The sequence below is a fragment of the Panicum virgatum genome, chromosome 5N (genome assembly GCF_016808335.1).
Source record: "Panicum virgatum strain AP13 chromosome 5N, P.virgatum_v5, whole genome shotgun sequence".
In the NCBI taxonomy this organism is placed as follows: Eukaryota; Viridiplantae; Streptophyta; class Magnoliopsida; order Poales; family Poaceae; genus Panicum; species Panicum virgatum.
Genome location: NC_053149.1, coordinates 67,290,975 through 67,305,303, shown reverse-complemented (window position 1 = coordinate 67,305,303; position 14,329 = coordinate 67,290,975). Strand labels below are relative to the sequence as shown.

General features: G+C 46.6%; 2 protein-coding genes across 2 annotated transcripts; both read right to left on the bottom strand.

The window, feature by feature from the left end:
• Positions 1-8,772: 8,772 nt before the first annotated feature.
• On the bottom strand, positions 8,773-9,913 carry LOC120675092. Its single transcript, XM_039956182.1, has one exon. The coding sequence runs from the start codon at positions 9,778-9,780 to the stop codon at positions 8,773-8,775; it is 1,008 nt and encodes a 335-aa protein (XP_039812116.1). The 5' UTR covers positions 9,781-9,913.
• A 413-nt stretch (positions 9,914-10,326) lies between these two features.
• LOC120676930 (2,4-dichlorophenol 6-monooxygenase-like) lies at positions 10,327-14,083 on the bottom strand. Its single transcript, XM_039958277.1, has 11 exons — positions 13,781-14,083; positions 13,443-13,525; positions 13,215-13,350; positions 12,645-13,138; positions 12,501-12,548; positions 12,100-12,274; positions 11,877-11,989; positions 11,687-11,783; positions 11,325-11,544; positions 11,014-11,176; positions 10,327-10,906 (listed from the first exon to the last, which is right to left on the bottom strand). The coding sequence occupies exons 1-11, from the start codon at positions 13,980-13,982 to the stop codon at positions 10,493-10,495; spliced, it is 2,145 nt and encodes a 714-aa protein (XP_039814211.1). The 5' UTR covers positions 13,983-14,083; the 3' UTR covers positions 10,327-10,492.
• Positions 14,084-14,329: the final 246 nt, after the last annotated feature.

Below are 14,329 nucleotides of genomic sequence, written 5' to 3'. Positions count from 1 at the left end.
AGTTGTATATCATGGAGCAGTTCCTTGAGTACAGGATGGTCGAAGACCGTTCTGTAGTGGAACAGGCTCATGAAATACATACTCTGGCAAAAGATCTCAAAAATTGCAGCAAAGAGTCCCCATGTGTGTTACCCAATAAGTTTGTGGCTGGAGGTATAATCTCTAAGCTGCCACCTTCTTGGAGGGACTTTGCTACTTCTCTAAAACATAAGAGACAGGAGTTCACAATAGATGGACTCATAGGGACTCTTGATGTTGAGGAGAAGGCGAGAGCAAAGGACATACGTGGGAAAGGAGTTGTTGGTGCTTCAAGTGCCAATCTTGTTCAGAAGAACAACTCCAACAAGAACAAGAAAAAGCCACCGCAGAACCAACCAAAGACTAAGAAGACAACCACTTTTAAGAAGAAGAAGAAGACGGGAGCTTGCTATGTGTGCGCTAGTACGGATCACTTTGCTGCAAAGTGTCCGAACCGCAAAGGCAACAACTCCGCCAACATGGTTATTAGCGAGCCTGGAGGAACTTCGGGGTACGGTAATTTATTACCTACTGTTCTTTCAGTCTTTGGTTCACCCGAGTGGTGGGTTGATACTGGTGCTAATATTCATGTTTGTGCTGATGCTTCTTTGTTCTCTTCTTACCAGACCGGCGGGACTTCCTCCTTGCTGATGGGGAACGGATCACATGCGCGTGTTCTTGGTGTTGGTACGGTAAATCTGAAGTTTACTTCGGGGAAGACCGTGCAGCTGAAGAACGTGCAGCATGTCCCCACCATCAAGAAGAATTTAGTCAGCGGCTCTCTACTGTGTAGAGATGGTTTCAAATTAGTCTTTGAGTCCAATAAATGTATCTTGTCTAAGTTTGGTACTTTTGTTGGAAAAGGTTATGAAAGCGGAGGTTTGTTCCGTCTTTCTTTGTCAGATGTTTGTAATAAAATTGCATACAATGTTATTAACGTTGATGAAACAAATGTTTGGCATTCGAGGCTTTGTCACGTTAATTTTGGTTGTATGATGCGCTTAGCTAATTTGAGCTTAATTCCAAAGTTCACTTTTGTCAAAAATTCTAAGTGTCATGTATGTGTTGAATCAAAACAAACTCGTAAGCCTCATAAGACCGCGGAGGCAAGGAGCTTGGCACCCTTAGAATTAATTCATTCCGATTTGTGCGAAATGAATGGAGTGTTGACAAAAGGTGGTAAAAAATATTTCATGACTTTGATTGATGATAGTACTAGATTTTGTTACATCTATTTGTTGAAGTCAAAAGATGAAGCTTTACACTACTTTAAAATCTATAAAGCTGAAGTAGAAAACCAACTTGAGAGAAAAATCAAAAGAGTTAGGTCAGATCGTGGTGGTGAGTATTTCTCAAATTTATTCACTTTATTCTGCGAGGAACATGGTATTATTCATGAGAGGACGCCTCCCTATTCACCTCAGTCAAATGGGGTTGCCGAAAGAAAGAACCGCACTCTAACGGATTTGGTTAACGCCATGTTAGATACAGCGGGACTTTCCAAGGAATGGTGGGGTGAGGCTATATTGACTGCATGTCATGTCCTAAACCGTGTTCCTACAAAGAATAAAGAGATAACTCCTTTCGAGGAATGGGAGAAGAAAAGGCCAACACTGTCATACTTACGTACATGGGGTTGTTTGGCAAAAGTGAGTGTGCCAATAATCAAGAAACGTAAGCTTGGACCTAAAACTGTGGATTGTATCTTTCTAGGTTATGCTATTCACAGCGTTGGATATAGATTTTTAATAGTGAAATCTGGAGTACCTGACATGCATGTTGGTACTATAATGGAGTCCAGAGATGCTACATTTTTTGAAAACATTTTTCCCATGAGAGATGAAACAAGTTCATCTAGGCAAGAGTTCATCAAGGATGATGGCTCTGCTGAGCCGATAGAACACAATGAACATACACTTGTAGAAAATCCTGAGGAGGATAACAATGATGCTCCGAGAAAGAGCAAGAGACAAAGGACTGTAAAGTCTTTTGGTGATGATTTCATTGTATACCTCATAGATGATACACCCAGAACCATTGAAGAGGCATATTCATCTCCTGATGCTGACTATTGTAAGGAAGCAGTAAGGAGTGAGATGGATTCTATTATGTCTAATGGAACCTGGGAGGTCGTTGAACGTCCTTATGGATGTAAACCGGTTGGATGCAAGTGGGTGTTCAAGAAAAAGCTTAGGCCAGATGGTACTATTGAAAAGTACAAGGCTAGGCTTGTGGCCAAGGGTTATACACAAAAAGAAGGAGAAGATTTCTTTGACACTTATTCACCAGTTGCCCGATTGACCACAATTCGAGTGTTACTTTCCTTGGCAGCCTCTTATGGTCTTCTCGTTCATCAGATGGACGTTAAGACGGCTTTCCTCAATGGAGAGTTAGAAGAGGAGATCTATATGGATCAGCCGGATGGGTTTGTATCAAAGGGTCAAGAAGAAATGGTTTGTAAGTTGTTAAAATCTTTATATGCTCTCAAGCAAGCGCCTAAGCAGTGGCATGAAAAGTTTGATAGAACTTTGACCTCTGCCGGCTTTGTTGTGAACGAAGCTGACAGATGTGTGTACTATCGCTATGGTGGGGCTGAAGGAGTGATTTTGTGCTTGTATGTGGATGACATACTAATCTTTGGCACTAGCCTTAATGTGATTAAGGAAGTCAAAGAGTTTTTATCTCAAAATTTTGAGATGAAGGATCTGGGAGAAGCTGATGTTATCCTTAATATAAAGCTGGTAAAAGAGATCAATGGTGGGGTGATTCTTACACAGTCTCACTATGTGGAGAAGGTGTTAAGTCGCTTTGGTTATAGCGACTATAAACCTGTCTCAACACCATATGATGCCAGTTTAATTCTTAGAAAGAACAAAAGGATAATGCGAGATCAGCTGAGATATTCTCAGATCATTGGTTCATTAATGTATTTAGCGAGCGCTACAAGACCTGATATCTCGTTTGCTGTAAGCAAACTGAGCCGGTTTGTTTCAAACCCGGGAGATGATCATTGGAAGGGTCTTGAAAGAGTAATGCGCTATCTGAAGGGGACAATGAACTATGGAATTCACTACACCGGGTACCCAAGGGTACTAGAAGGGTATAGTGATTCAAATTGGATTTCTGATGCTGATGAGATAAAGGCCACAAGTGGTTATGTGTTTACACTTGGTGGTGGAGCTGTTTCCTGGAAGTCTTGCAAGCAGACCATCTTAACGAGGTCAACTATGGAAGCAGAACTCACAGCATTAGATACCGCCACTGTTGAGGCTGAGTGGCTTCGTGAGCTCCTTATGGACTTGCCGATAGTTGAAAAACCGTTACCGGCAATCCTAATGAACTGTGACAATCAAACGGTAATTGTCAAGGTGAATAGTTTAAAGGATAACATGAAGTCATCTAGACATGTGAAAAGGCGGTTGAAATCTGTCAGAAAATTGAGAAACTCCGGAGTTATAGCCCTGGACTATGTTCAGACGGCTAAAAATCTGGCAGATCAGTTTACAAAGGGTCTTTCACGAAATGTGATAGACAATGCATCTATGGAATTGGGCTTGAGACCCACGTGAGTCATTCTATAGTGGAAACCTGTCCTATGTGATCGGAGATCCCGTGAATTAGGATGGTGAAACAAAACTAAAGTCTGACTGTGAGAAGAGAACCTTTGTGAAAAGGGCTCATTCCGTGTATAAGGTGCATTTCTCTTCTAATCTGTATGGCAGGTTGGTCTATACCTTAATGTGTGCCAGGTGGTTTCTTTTAAACAAATGAGTTGTTTTCTTGAAACAAAAGATGTTGTCCTACAGAACATCTGAAAGGAACACACCTATATGAGTTTGACCACTGGTCATGGTCTATGAGAATTGGGTATTCTCTAGAAACTCATGAAGGGCCTGGAGTATGACTTATAAGCTCCAAACCGCGGGGATGCTTTTGCAGCCTATTACCAGTGTAGGGCTCTGGTCAAACTTGTTTGCACAAAACTGGCAATTCAAGGCATAGTCCATTGCACAGTTGTGAATAAGTGTAGCCTTTGTCCTAGATGGAAGTTCAACTTAACAGTCTCTGTCGAATACTGGTATATCAAAGAGAGAATGAGGGTATTTCTAGTGTGGCTTGAATTTCTTGGTGGGGATTGTTGGAGTAATGGGCTTGGCCCATTTATTCTAAAGCAATAAAAGAATTTAAAGCCCACTATTAATGCTAGGGAATCAATGTTTAATTCCGTACCGGGAATTGAGGAGGATCTCAACCGACTTAAAAGGTGGACTTCTTGTTCACCACTTGTGAAGCCGGTAAGAGGAGGACGGTGAACCACACGCGCGCGCGCGCTCGCTCGCCTCGCCGAGCCGGGCCGGGCCGGGCCGGGCCGGGCCGTGGCCGTGGCCGTGGCCGTGGCCGTGGCCGAGGCCGAGGCCGAGGCGAGGCGCGGCGCGGCGCGGCGCGGCGCGGCGCGGCGTGGCGCGGTGTGATGTGATGGCTATTTTGCCGTTGACAGCAATTAATCGTGCGATTAAACGTGCAATTAAATCTGTAATTAATGGCCATAACCGCATCACCTAAATGACTCTGATGGTGTCCAGGTTCAACGAACCTGAGCACCTGAGTCACTATATAAGGAGTGCCATGCCCCTCATCCATCCTACACCAGAGCACTGAGGCAACTCGGCTCCTCTCTTCTCCCTCTCCAGTTGCAACAACTGAGTTCCCCAACGCTAATCTCTGCGCGCACAGAATTAGCGTGAGCAGGCCTCCGAAACCTTGCTCCCCTTGAGATCCTGCACGGGATAGGCGGGCAATCAGGTTTTTGGGTAACGCTTTAGCGTGACTGCTCAAAAATACTAAGGCTTTGCCCGATTGTACGACTACTTCCTGGTGGACGAGCCGAACAACTACGTCGACTACATTCTGGTGGCCGAACGACTACGTCGACTACATCTTGGTGACCGTTCGTGGGACTGCACTGCGAACATCTTTCTGCACCGATTTAGTTCGACTACTTCGACTGAGGCCAACCGTGTAGATGTCTACTCCAGTTGGTAACAGCGCAGCCAATGCCTCCGGCAACGGCTCCGCTTTAGGGTACTCCCTAAAACTTTGGTTATTTATATTGTTTATGCTTATATGTGTGATAAGTATAAACATGTTCACATGTTTTATTTTACTCCTTAAAGTTATAGAAATATTGCTAGTTTATACATCTAATTTTGGAATTAAAATATACCGAAAATTGCCTAGATTTCTAACAGATACGACGAGCAACTTCCATGCCGGATGTTCCTCGTGGAATTCAACGGCGAGCTCTACAGGGTCCGCCTGCTCTTCGTCTCGCCGTACGAGGGCGGGGACGAGACAGACAGAGTTAGCGTTCACAAGATGGATTTCTTGAGACGACGATGGTGCAGCGTGTGTGATCTTGGCGGCCGCGCTTCCCTTCTGTCCCAGTTCTACTCCGGCGCATCATGCATGTTCTGCCAGCGAGTGTGGGCTGCTGCCGAACCGGGTGTAGACTTCCTCTTCGATCGCAACAACTCCCTGCAAGTGTTTGATGTGAAAGATGGGACCTACCAACTGCATAAACTCGATGAAGCGCATTCTGGCTGCTCCCAAGTAATGCATAGGGGCTGTTTACTGTGCTTTCTATTTCCATAAACAGCAATTAAATTGTTATCTATAATGAAGTCTTGGTAATGTCTTATTAATGTTGGTTCTGATTCTCTCTTTCAACTCCTTTTCCACCTTAATGAATCCATATATATTGAAATTCCACTATTTGAATACTGTGTGGAGTAGCACAGTTCAGATCCATAACTCTGAAGCAAGCCCCGGCCTGCAAAGGACTGCGCAACTGATGATTAATCTGGACTCTGGACCATGCAAGCATTTGATGAAAGCCTTTTGTGATTGTGTCGTGTCAGATTATTATAAACATATATAATCATAATAAACTATAAGAGCTTATCTTTTATTCCTAAGATCACAAAGTAAGCTTTCTTAACAACAACAACATAGCCTTTTTTTTCCCAAGTAAGTTAGGGTAAGCTATAGATGAAACCCGAAAGAAATAAGTTCAAGGTTCAGGCACATTGATAGCTAGTCTCCAAGCGCTCCTATCCAAAGCTATCTCTTTAGAGATATTCCAATTTTTAAGGTCTCTCTTAACCGACTCATCCCACGTCAGTTTAGGTCTACCTCTACCCCTCTTTACATTATCGACCCGCTCAAGAACCCTATTACCCACCGGCGCCTCAGGAGGCCTTCGTTGGACATGTCCAAACCATCTCAGCCGATGCTGGGTAAGTTTCTCCTCAATTGGTGCCACTCCGACCCTATCCCGAATAACTTCGTTCCGGACTCTATCACTCCTTGTGTGCCCGCAAAACCACCGCAACATCCGCATCTCTGCTACACTCAGTTGTTGGACATGTCGCCTTTTTTAGGCCAACATTCAGCACCGTATAGCATCGCCGGACGAATTGCTATCCTATAGAATTTGCCTTTTAGCTTTTGTGGCACCCTTTTGTCACAAAGGATGCCAAAAGCTTGCCGCCATTTCAACCAGCCAGCTGAAATTCTATGTCTAACATCTTCATCAATGTCGCCATCCTTTTATAGCACCGATCATAAATACCGAAAAGTATCATTCTGGACCACCACTTGTCCATCTAGACTAACGTCTCCCCCCTCATGCCTAGTCGCACTGAAATCGCACATCATGTACTCGGTCTTGGTCCTACTAAGTCTGAACCCTTTCGACTCTAACGTGCGTCTCCACAGCTCTAACTTCCTATTAACCCCTGCCCTACTCTCGTCAACTAGCACCACATCATCAGCAAAGAGCATACACCAAGAGATCTCACCTTGTATATTCCTTGTGACCTCATCCATCACTAAAGCAAATAAATAAGGGCTCAATGCTGACCCCTGGTGTAGGCCTATGTTAATAGAAAAGTCAGTGGTGTTGCCATCACATGTCCGGACAAACGTCGTCGCATCCTTGTACATATCCTTAATGAGGGTAATGTACTTAGTTGGGACTTTGTGCTTCTCCAAGGCCCACCACATGACATTTCTCGGTACTTTGTCATATGCCTTCTCAAGGTCAATAAAGACCATGTGCAAGTCCTTCTTCTGTTCCCTATATCTCTCCATCAATTGTCGTATTAAGAAAATCGCCTCCATGGTTGACCTTCCAGGCATGAACCCAAATTGGTTTTGGGTCACACTTGTCACTCTTCTTAGGCGATGCTCGATAACCCTCTCACAAAGCTTCATCGTATGACTCATCAGCTTAATCCCACGGTAGTTAGTACAACTTTGAACATCACCCTTGTTTTTGAAGATAGATACTAATATACTTCTTCATTCTTCCGGCATCTTGTTTGACCGAAAAATGAGATTAAAAAGCTTAGTTAATCATACTATTGGTCTATCTCCTAGGCATCTCCACACCTCAATGGGGATACCATCAGGGCCCATCGATTTACCTCTCTTCATCCTCTTCAAAGCCTCTCCGATCTCTACCTCCTAAATTCTCCTCACAAAATGTCTGTTGGTATCGTCAAAAGAGACATCTAACTCAAGGGTAGGGTCCTCACTCTCCCCATTAAACAACTTGTCGAAGTACTCTCTCCATCTATCCATGATTTTCTCATCTTTCACTAGCAGTCGATCTGTCTCATCCTTAATGCATTTGATTTGGTTGATGTCCCTTGTCTTCCGCTCGCGGATCCTAACCATCCTATAAATGTCCTTCTCCCCTTCTTTCGTGTCTAGCCGCTGATACAGGTCATCATACGCCTTACCCTTTGCTACACTCACAGCTCGCTTTGCAACCCTCTTCGCTAATTTATAGTCCTCGATGTTGACTGCACTCTTGTCAAGGTGGAGGCACTTGAAACACTGCTTCTTCTCCTTAATAGCCTTTTGCACCTCGTCATTCCTCCACCAGGTGTCTTTCCACTCCTGTTTGCCTCCCCTACTCACGCCAAACACCTCTGATGCCACCTTCCGAACACATGTTGCCATCTTTAGCCACATGTCATCTGCGTCTTCTCCTTCTTCCCAAGGCCCCTCACCTAGCATCCTTTCCTTAAACGCTTGTGCCGCTTCCCCTCTAAGCTTCCACCACTTTGTTCTCGCAATCTTGGCACGTTTATCCCGGTGGACACGTACCCGAAGACGAAAGTCCGCCACCACAAGCTTGTGTTGAGGGACAACACACTCCCCAGGTATCACCTTACAATCTAAGCAATCACGTCTATCCTCCCTCCTAGCAAGGATAAAATCGATCTGGCTCGAGTGTTGTCCACTACGAAACGTCACAAGATGGGATTCCCTCTTCTTAAACACGGTATTCGCTATCAACAAGTCGTAGGCTAACGCGAAGTTCAACACATCCTCCCCCTCTTGACTCCTGCTACCGTACCCAAAACCCCCGTGCACTCGCTCGAACCCTACATTAGTTGCACCCACATGGCCGTTGAGATCTCCTCCTATGAAGAGTTTCTCGCTGGTAGGCACGGTATTAATCATGCTATCTAGATGTTCCCAGAACTGCATCTTGGTGCTCTCACTAAGGCCTACCTGAGGGGCATAGGCACTGATCACATTCAAAACCGAATCTCCAACTACCAGCCGGATTAGGATAATCCAGTCGCCTTACCTTTTAACCTCTATGCTGGTTTGTCAAAACCTAACGCAACCCTCCTTTTTTATCCGGGTTTGGGACCGGCTATGCTGATAAAAGCTTTCTTAAGGTTTGTCTACCGCAGGATCCTGATCGAGTTTGTGCAGTTCGTAAGTTCCCTCTTGCACATCAAACACCTGCAGGGTGTTGGTCCGAGGACACACGAAGTAGACGCGATCCGGCTGCAGCCCACGGTCGTCACCCGAGCACGATGCGCCGAAATAGAACCGGGACAGAAGAAACGCGCGGCCGCCAAGGTCATGCACGTTGCTCCACCGCCGCCTTGCGAAATCCATCCTGTGAACGCCTACCTTACCGATCTCACCCCGGCCCTCGTGCGACGGGACGGAGAGCAAACGGACCATGTAGAGCTCGCCGCCGGATTCCACGAGGAAAATCAAGGCGTGCTCCTCGTCGTACCCGTAGCTGCCGTCGGCCGCCACCGCGCCGTCGATCGTGATGGCGCCGAGCGCCGGCTCGTGGCTGCTGATGTCGAGCACCCGCAGCTCGGTTGCTCTAGCGTTGAAGTAGAACTTGCCCTGGCACGCCGCGATTGGGCAGATGACCTCCTTCTCGATCCGGTCCTCTTCCCCATCAGGGTAGGGTAGGACGTGGGAGCCGATGTCGTATTCGTACTTGCTCCATTGATCACCTCCGGGGCGGCAGTACCAGATGAAGGTGTTCTCGGAGGCCTCGACCAGCAGCACTACGCAGTGGGGGGCGGCAGGCTCGTCGGAGAGGAGGCAGTGGCTGTCGATGAGCACCATGTCGTCGACTTCTGTCAGGGGTGGGAGCTCAACCTTGTCGTTGTTGGTAGGGTTCAACAGGAAGGTGGTCATCGAGTCTGGGTCGCGGACTAGCAGCAGGCCTTGCGCGGTCGGGCAGATGATCTTTTCTTTGAGGATCTCATCGGCGCCGCCGGCGATGCGCTTATGGTCGGGCATGCTGATTACTACCGTCGAGCGGTCGCAGTCGTGGAAGGCGAGGCAGGGCAGATCCAGCCCCGGCATCGTCTGCTGCGACGACGACATGATCTTTCTCTCTCTGTTGCCTGGCTGGGTTTGGGAGCGCATGCCGGTTGGGGATCTATTGCATTAAATTACACCGGATCTGAAAGCGAATCGGCATCGGCTTAAGAGAAAAACTCATGACTTAATCGGAAACTGCAAATTTGATTTCCCCGGCACGGCGCTCCGCTCGCTGGCTCGTTCTACTTGTAGCCCATTGCGCTTCTAGTAGTGGAGTACTTGTCTCGCCTGTGCGGGCGTGCGGCTGTGCCACTTCGAGCTCGTCAAGCAGTGCCACGGCCCCATGGGCCATGGCACGTCACCGGACACCGTTGCCCCGGAGGGAGAGCGGCCGGCTGATGATAGCCGAGCACTTGGGTCTGGTGGAGAGGGACGGCGCGGCTGTCGGGTCAAGTGCTCGTCGCCACCACGTCCCCCTCAGCTCAGACCACCGCACAGCCGCACTGCCCTGGCCAGCCGCGAGGAACCGTATGGCAGCGAGGCGGGCGGGCCCAGCCGGCCACGCGCGTGCATTGTCCTCGGATGCAACCGTAGCGAGCATGCACACGAAATTGTAGAGCAAAAGAACAGATATGTTACTCCGCCAGAAAGAAGCTGAACAAGGATCAAATGTGTATGTGTTCACCATCATCCGAGGTGCATGCCAACAATTACTTAAATGCAATTCCCTATTGGTTATAATCACAACAAGAACATGTTCTTTGCTATACTAATTTAGTGACACCGTAAAACTCAGTCAGACAATGAATGGAAATCCCTACGTCTGGTGACAATTTAGGCACAGAATTTGAGAAAAGACTCCCCTAACTTCTGAATCAGCGTCTCTCACCATGTCCCATTCCGTCCTCCATGCTATGTGCTCATCAGGCCTAACCAGAATGACATTCTTCCTGCTAATCTGACACATCTCCCACCATGAATTACAAGATACCCTAGGCAATTCCTCGACATTGACATAGTTCGTCCAGGGCGCTAGCTCAGATCTGCTCTCCTCCACTTCCACATCAGCAGAGCCTTGAGGCCACATGACACATACTTTGACTGACAGCTTGAACTCATCTGCTACCTTGAGGGTAGCACGGGCGATCTCATATGACTCTTTCAGTGGTGCGATGATGAGTACAAACTCAAGTTTATCCACACTTACCAGGTCCAGTGTTGAGAACACGCCCTGCAAGAACCGATCATAGTCGAGAATGTAAAAAAACAGTAGAGGAACAGCAAAAAAAAAAAAGTGTGTGGGTGAATCTGTTAGGTGCGAGGGACAAACTCACAGACCTCGCTTGAAGCAGGCAGTGCTCTTACAAGCATGTGGGGTAGCCGCGAACCAACCTTAGCGGATGGGATGTACTCTCTTGATGTCCTCTCAGAATGCTCTAGCTTTACTCCTGTCTGAGTCTTCTGACTGCAATCTTCAGCAACTAGTGCTCCTTCTTCATAGCTGAAGGCACACAAATAAGATCATCACAAGAAAATTTGCATATCTCCATGGTCTGAGAATATTCCTGCCCTGCTTTGTTGTCCCAGCAACTAAACTGAGAAAAGAAACAACAGATTCTTTTGAAGTGATCAGTTGTAACGGGACTAACCATAAGCCAAGATCCTCTGCAGGGAACTGCAGCTGCAGACTTTTCCCTTCATCAAGAATACTTCTCAGCCTTGCTAATCTCAATGACCCAAGGGGATTTTTCTCATTCAGAATATAATCTGAGACTTGTGCCCGACCAATGGAAAACAACCCTTCCAACACTGCCTTCTGTACATTTCTTGGAATGATTGATCCTAGGCTTCTGTTGATAACTTGATGCACTGACAGATATGTGCAGAGAATACATATATGAGATGAAAAGGGGCAGATAGCAATGTACGTAACAGTTGCATCTACTGTCAACATTTCCTTTTGAAAATTAAAAAATGTCTGCTGCCGCCATTCAGGCAGAGGACATTTTACCTGAATTTGCAACAGTTGGATCAAGACCAAGGCTTGCAGGAATAGACATTGCTGCTTTGAAGTTCTCCACACTTAGCTCAGTATTGAAAATTGCAACCTGCAATAAGCAAGGAATTGTATGACACTAAATTAATTCTATATTGGAGACATTGACATTGAATGAATAGAAAGGCTGTGAGAAGGGTCGAACAGGTCGGCGCTCAGATTCATAAGTTTGCAGTATTGATGGTGAAGCAACACCATTCAGCATTAAGCCCAATTTCCAAGCCAAATTATGTGCATCCTGAACACCAGTGTTCATTCCTATAAAGAAATCAGCATATGCACATTTCTGAATGTTGGACTTCATATGCATAGTAAGGTGAATTAACATGGCAATATTTCAGAATCAAAATTCAAAATAAACCGCTAACCAAAACCACCGGCAGGAGGAAAACGGTGAGCAGCATCACCAACAAGGACAACACGATTGTTGCAGCTGATGTACTTTTCTGCAACTTCAGCATGCATTGCCCATGGCTTTATGTCTAAAACCTGAACATCTGCTGGCTCCCATCCAACTAATTTGACAATAATTTGCTCACAAACCTAGAAGGACAAGGAAACATAAAATGAAGCAGGGAATACATGTATACCCATGAAATTTACTCTGCAAATTCATCATGCATAGCATATTCAAGTGTAGGAATAAGTTGTTTCAAGAACACTACAGCACAAAAACTTCAGAAATAAATATGAAACACCATTTACTGCAGAAAATAGCATTTCAGTAGCTAACGAACTAGAATCAAGAAACACAATAGAATGAAATCACCTTAGAGCTGAATTCTTCAAACATCTGCTGAGGAGGATAAAATGGAATCTGAGAATAAAATATGGGTAGTATTAGTGAACATATGAGGATTATACAAATTGCACATGGATCGTCTTAATTCCAACACCATAAAGGTTGGCATACCTGCAATACGAATTCCCCATGCTCCAGGTCATGTGCAACGAGCACACCAATTGCGCCCGGGTTGAAAACAAAGAATAGCATCCCAGGCCTCTGACTGGATAAATATCTGCCTAGATCTCTGCTAAGAAAATGTACACTGACCAGTTTCTGCAAGTCCCTTTCACCCTCCATAGATATGCCTGCTAATTTACGCACTGTGCTTCTTGCACCATCTGTCCCTAGTAGAATACCACAGTGTAGCTTTCTCTCTAGCATCCTGTCGCCATTATTAACTGATGTTCCAACCAAAATGCCCTCATCAGTCTGCTGAAGGGATGTGCACTCATGTCCCATCAATATCTTGCTTTCCAGTCCCACATCCTGTGTTAAGATACCAATCTCACTGGGAAAGCATGTCCTGAAGCCAATACCTTCTAGCTTCTTGAGTAACAAATCAACTAACTTGTACTGCGAGAAGTGTGCAACTGATATAGGACTAATAACCTTGTCAAAATCTGCCAAAAGTAGTCGTCAGACAACATATGCAGAGAGGTGCAAGACATTGCTCGACATCAGAAGAACTGGACTGGCCTTCCGGCTTCATGTGATCAACCGATCCAAGAACGGAGCCGGAGAGTGAAGTACAGTAGACGAACTTCCTCCACAAATCCACTGGTGGCTGGGACCTCTCGATGTCCCCAGCCAAGCCATCCAACTTGCGGAAGATCTGAAAATGCCAGCCACCCGTGAAACCACCACCCAAAACAACACACATAAAGCTTAAGTAGCAACGTCGGGTGCATTAGTAAGCATACACACCTCCATTGTGCGGTTGTTGATGAAGTGCGCTCGGGGGTGCCGAGTGAACTTCACATTCTTCTCTATCACTGCGCATTTGATCCCTGCAGGATTTGAATAATAAAACGAGTAACTGCATGAAAGGCTGCCGGTCTTCACAAGAATTTCCACGACTCCTCCCATAACATAAGCAGCTAAGCTGATCGAACCACTAAGCAGTCATCCAAGCTAGCACAGGGTGACAGGCACTTGAGAGGTCCGGTGCCCCTCTTTGAACTTCCCCTCAGCTCAACGTACCGCCTACTACTTTAGAAGCACGATTCGGAACAGGTGATGCGCGAGGGGCACGAGGCTCTTACCGAATTTGGCGAGGAGGAAGGAGAGGACGAGCCCGACGGGCCCAGCTCCGACGATGAGCACCGGCAGATGCGGCGCGTCGCCTCGGCGTCCCCCGCCGGCGAGGGAGGAGAAGTGCGGGTGCTGGCGGCGGCGGAGCCACCAGATCGCGCCCCGGTGCGCGGCGAAGAGGTGCCCGCGCCCGCCGCCGGCGATCGACGGCATCGATGCGGTCGGTTGGGCCTCCGGCGTCGGCGGCGGGTGGATAGGCTACTTGGCTACTTGCAAGAGGCACCCGTGAAGGTCAAGGTGGACACGACTGCAAAGTAGTGTGGCTCATCAGGCACCCGTGACAAACTTCAAGAGATGTTCTTTGATCTGATCGCAAATGACACTTGACACCTGATACAGCTTGAAATTCAGTCGGTACAATTTTTCCCTGATAGCTTCAATTTCACTCGGCACAACTTTTTCCCGACTCTAAAAATTGCTCTAGTTTATTAAAAGGTGTAAACATACTTGCTGTCGAGAAAATGAGTAAACATATTCGCTCGTGTAGTTACGAGTATGAG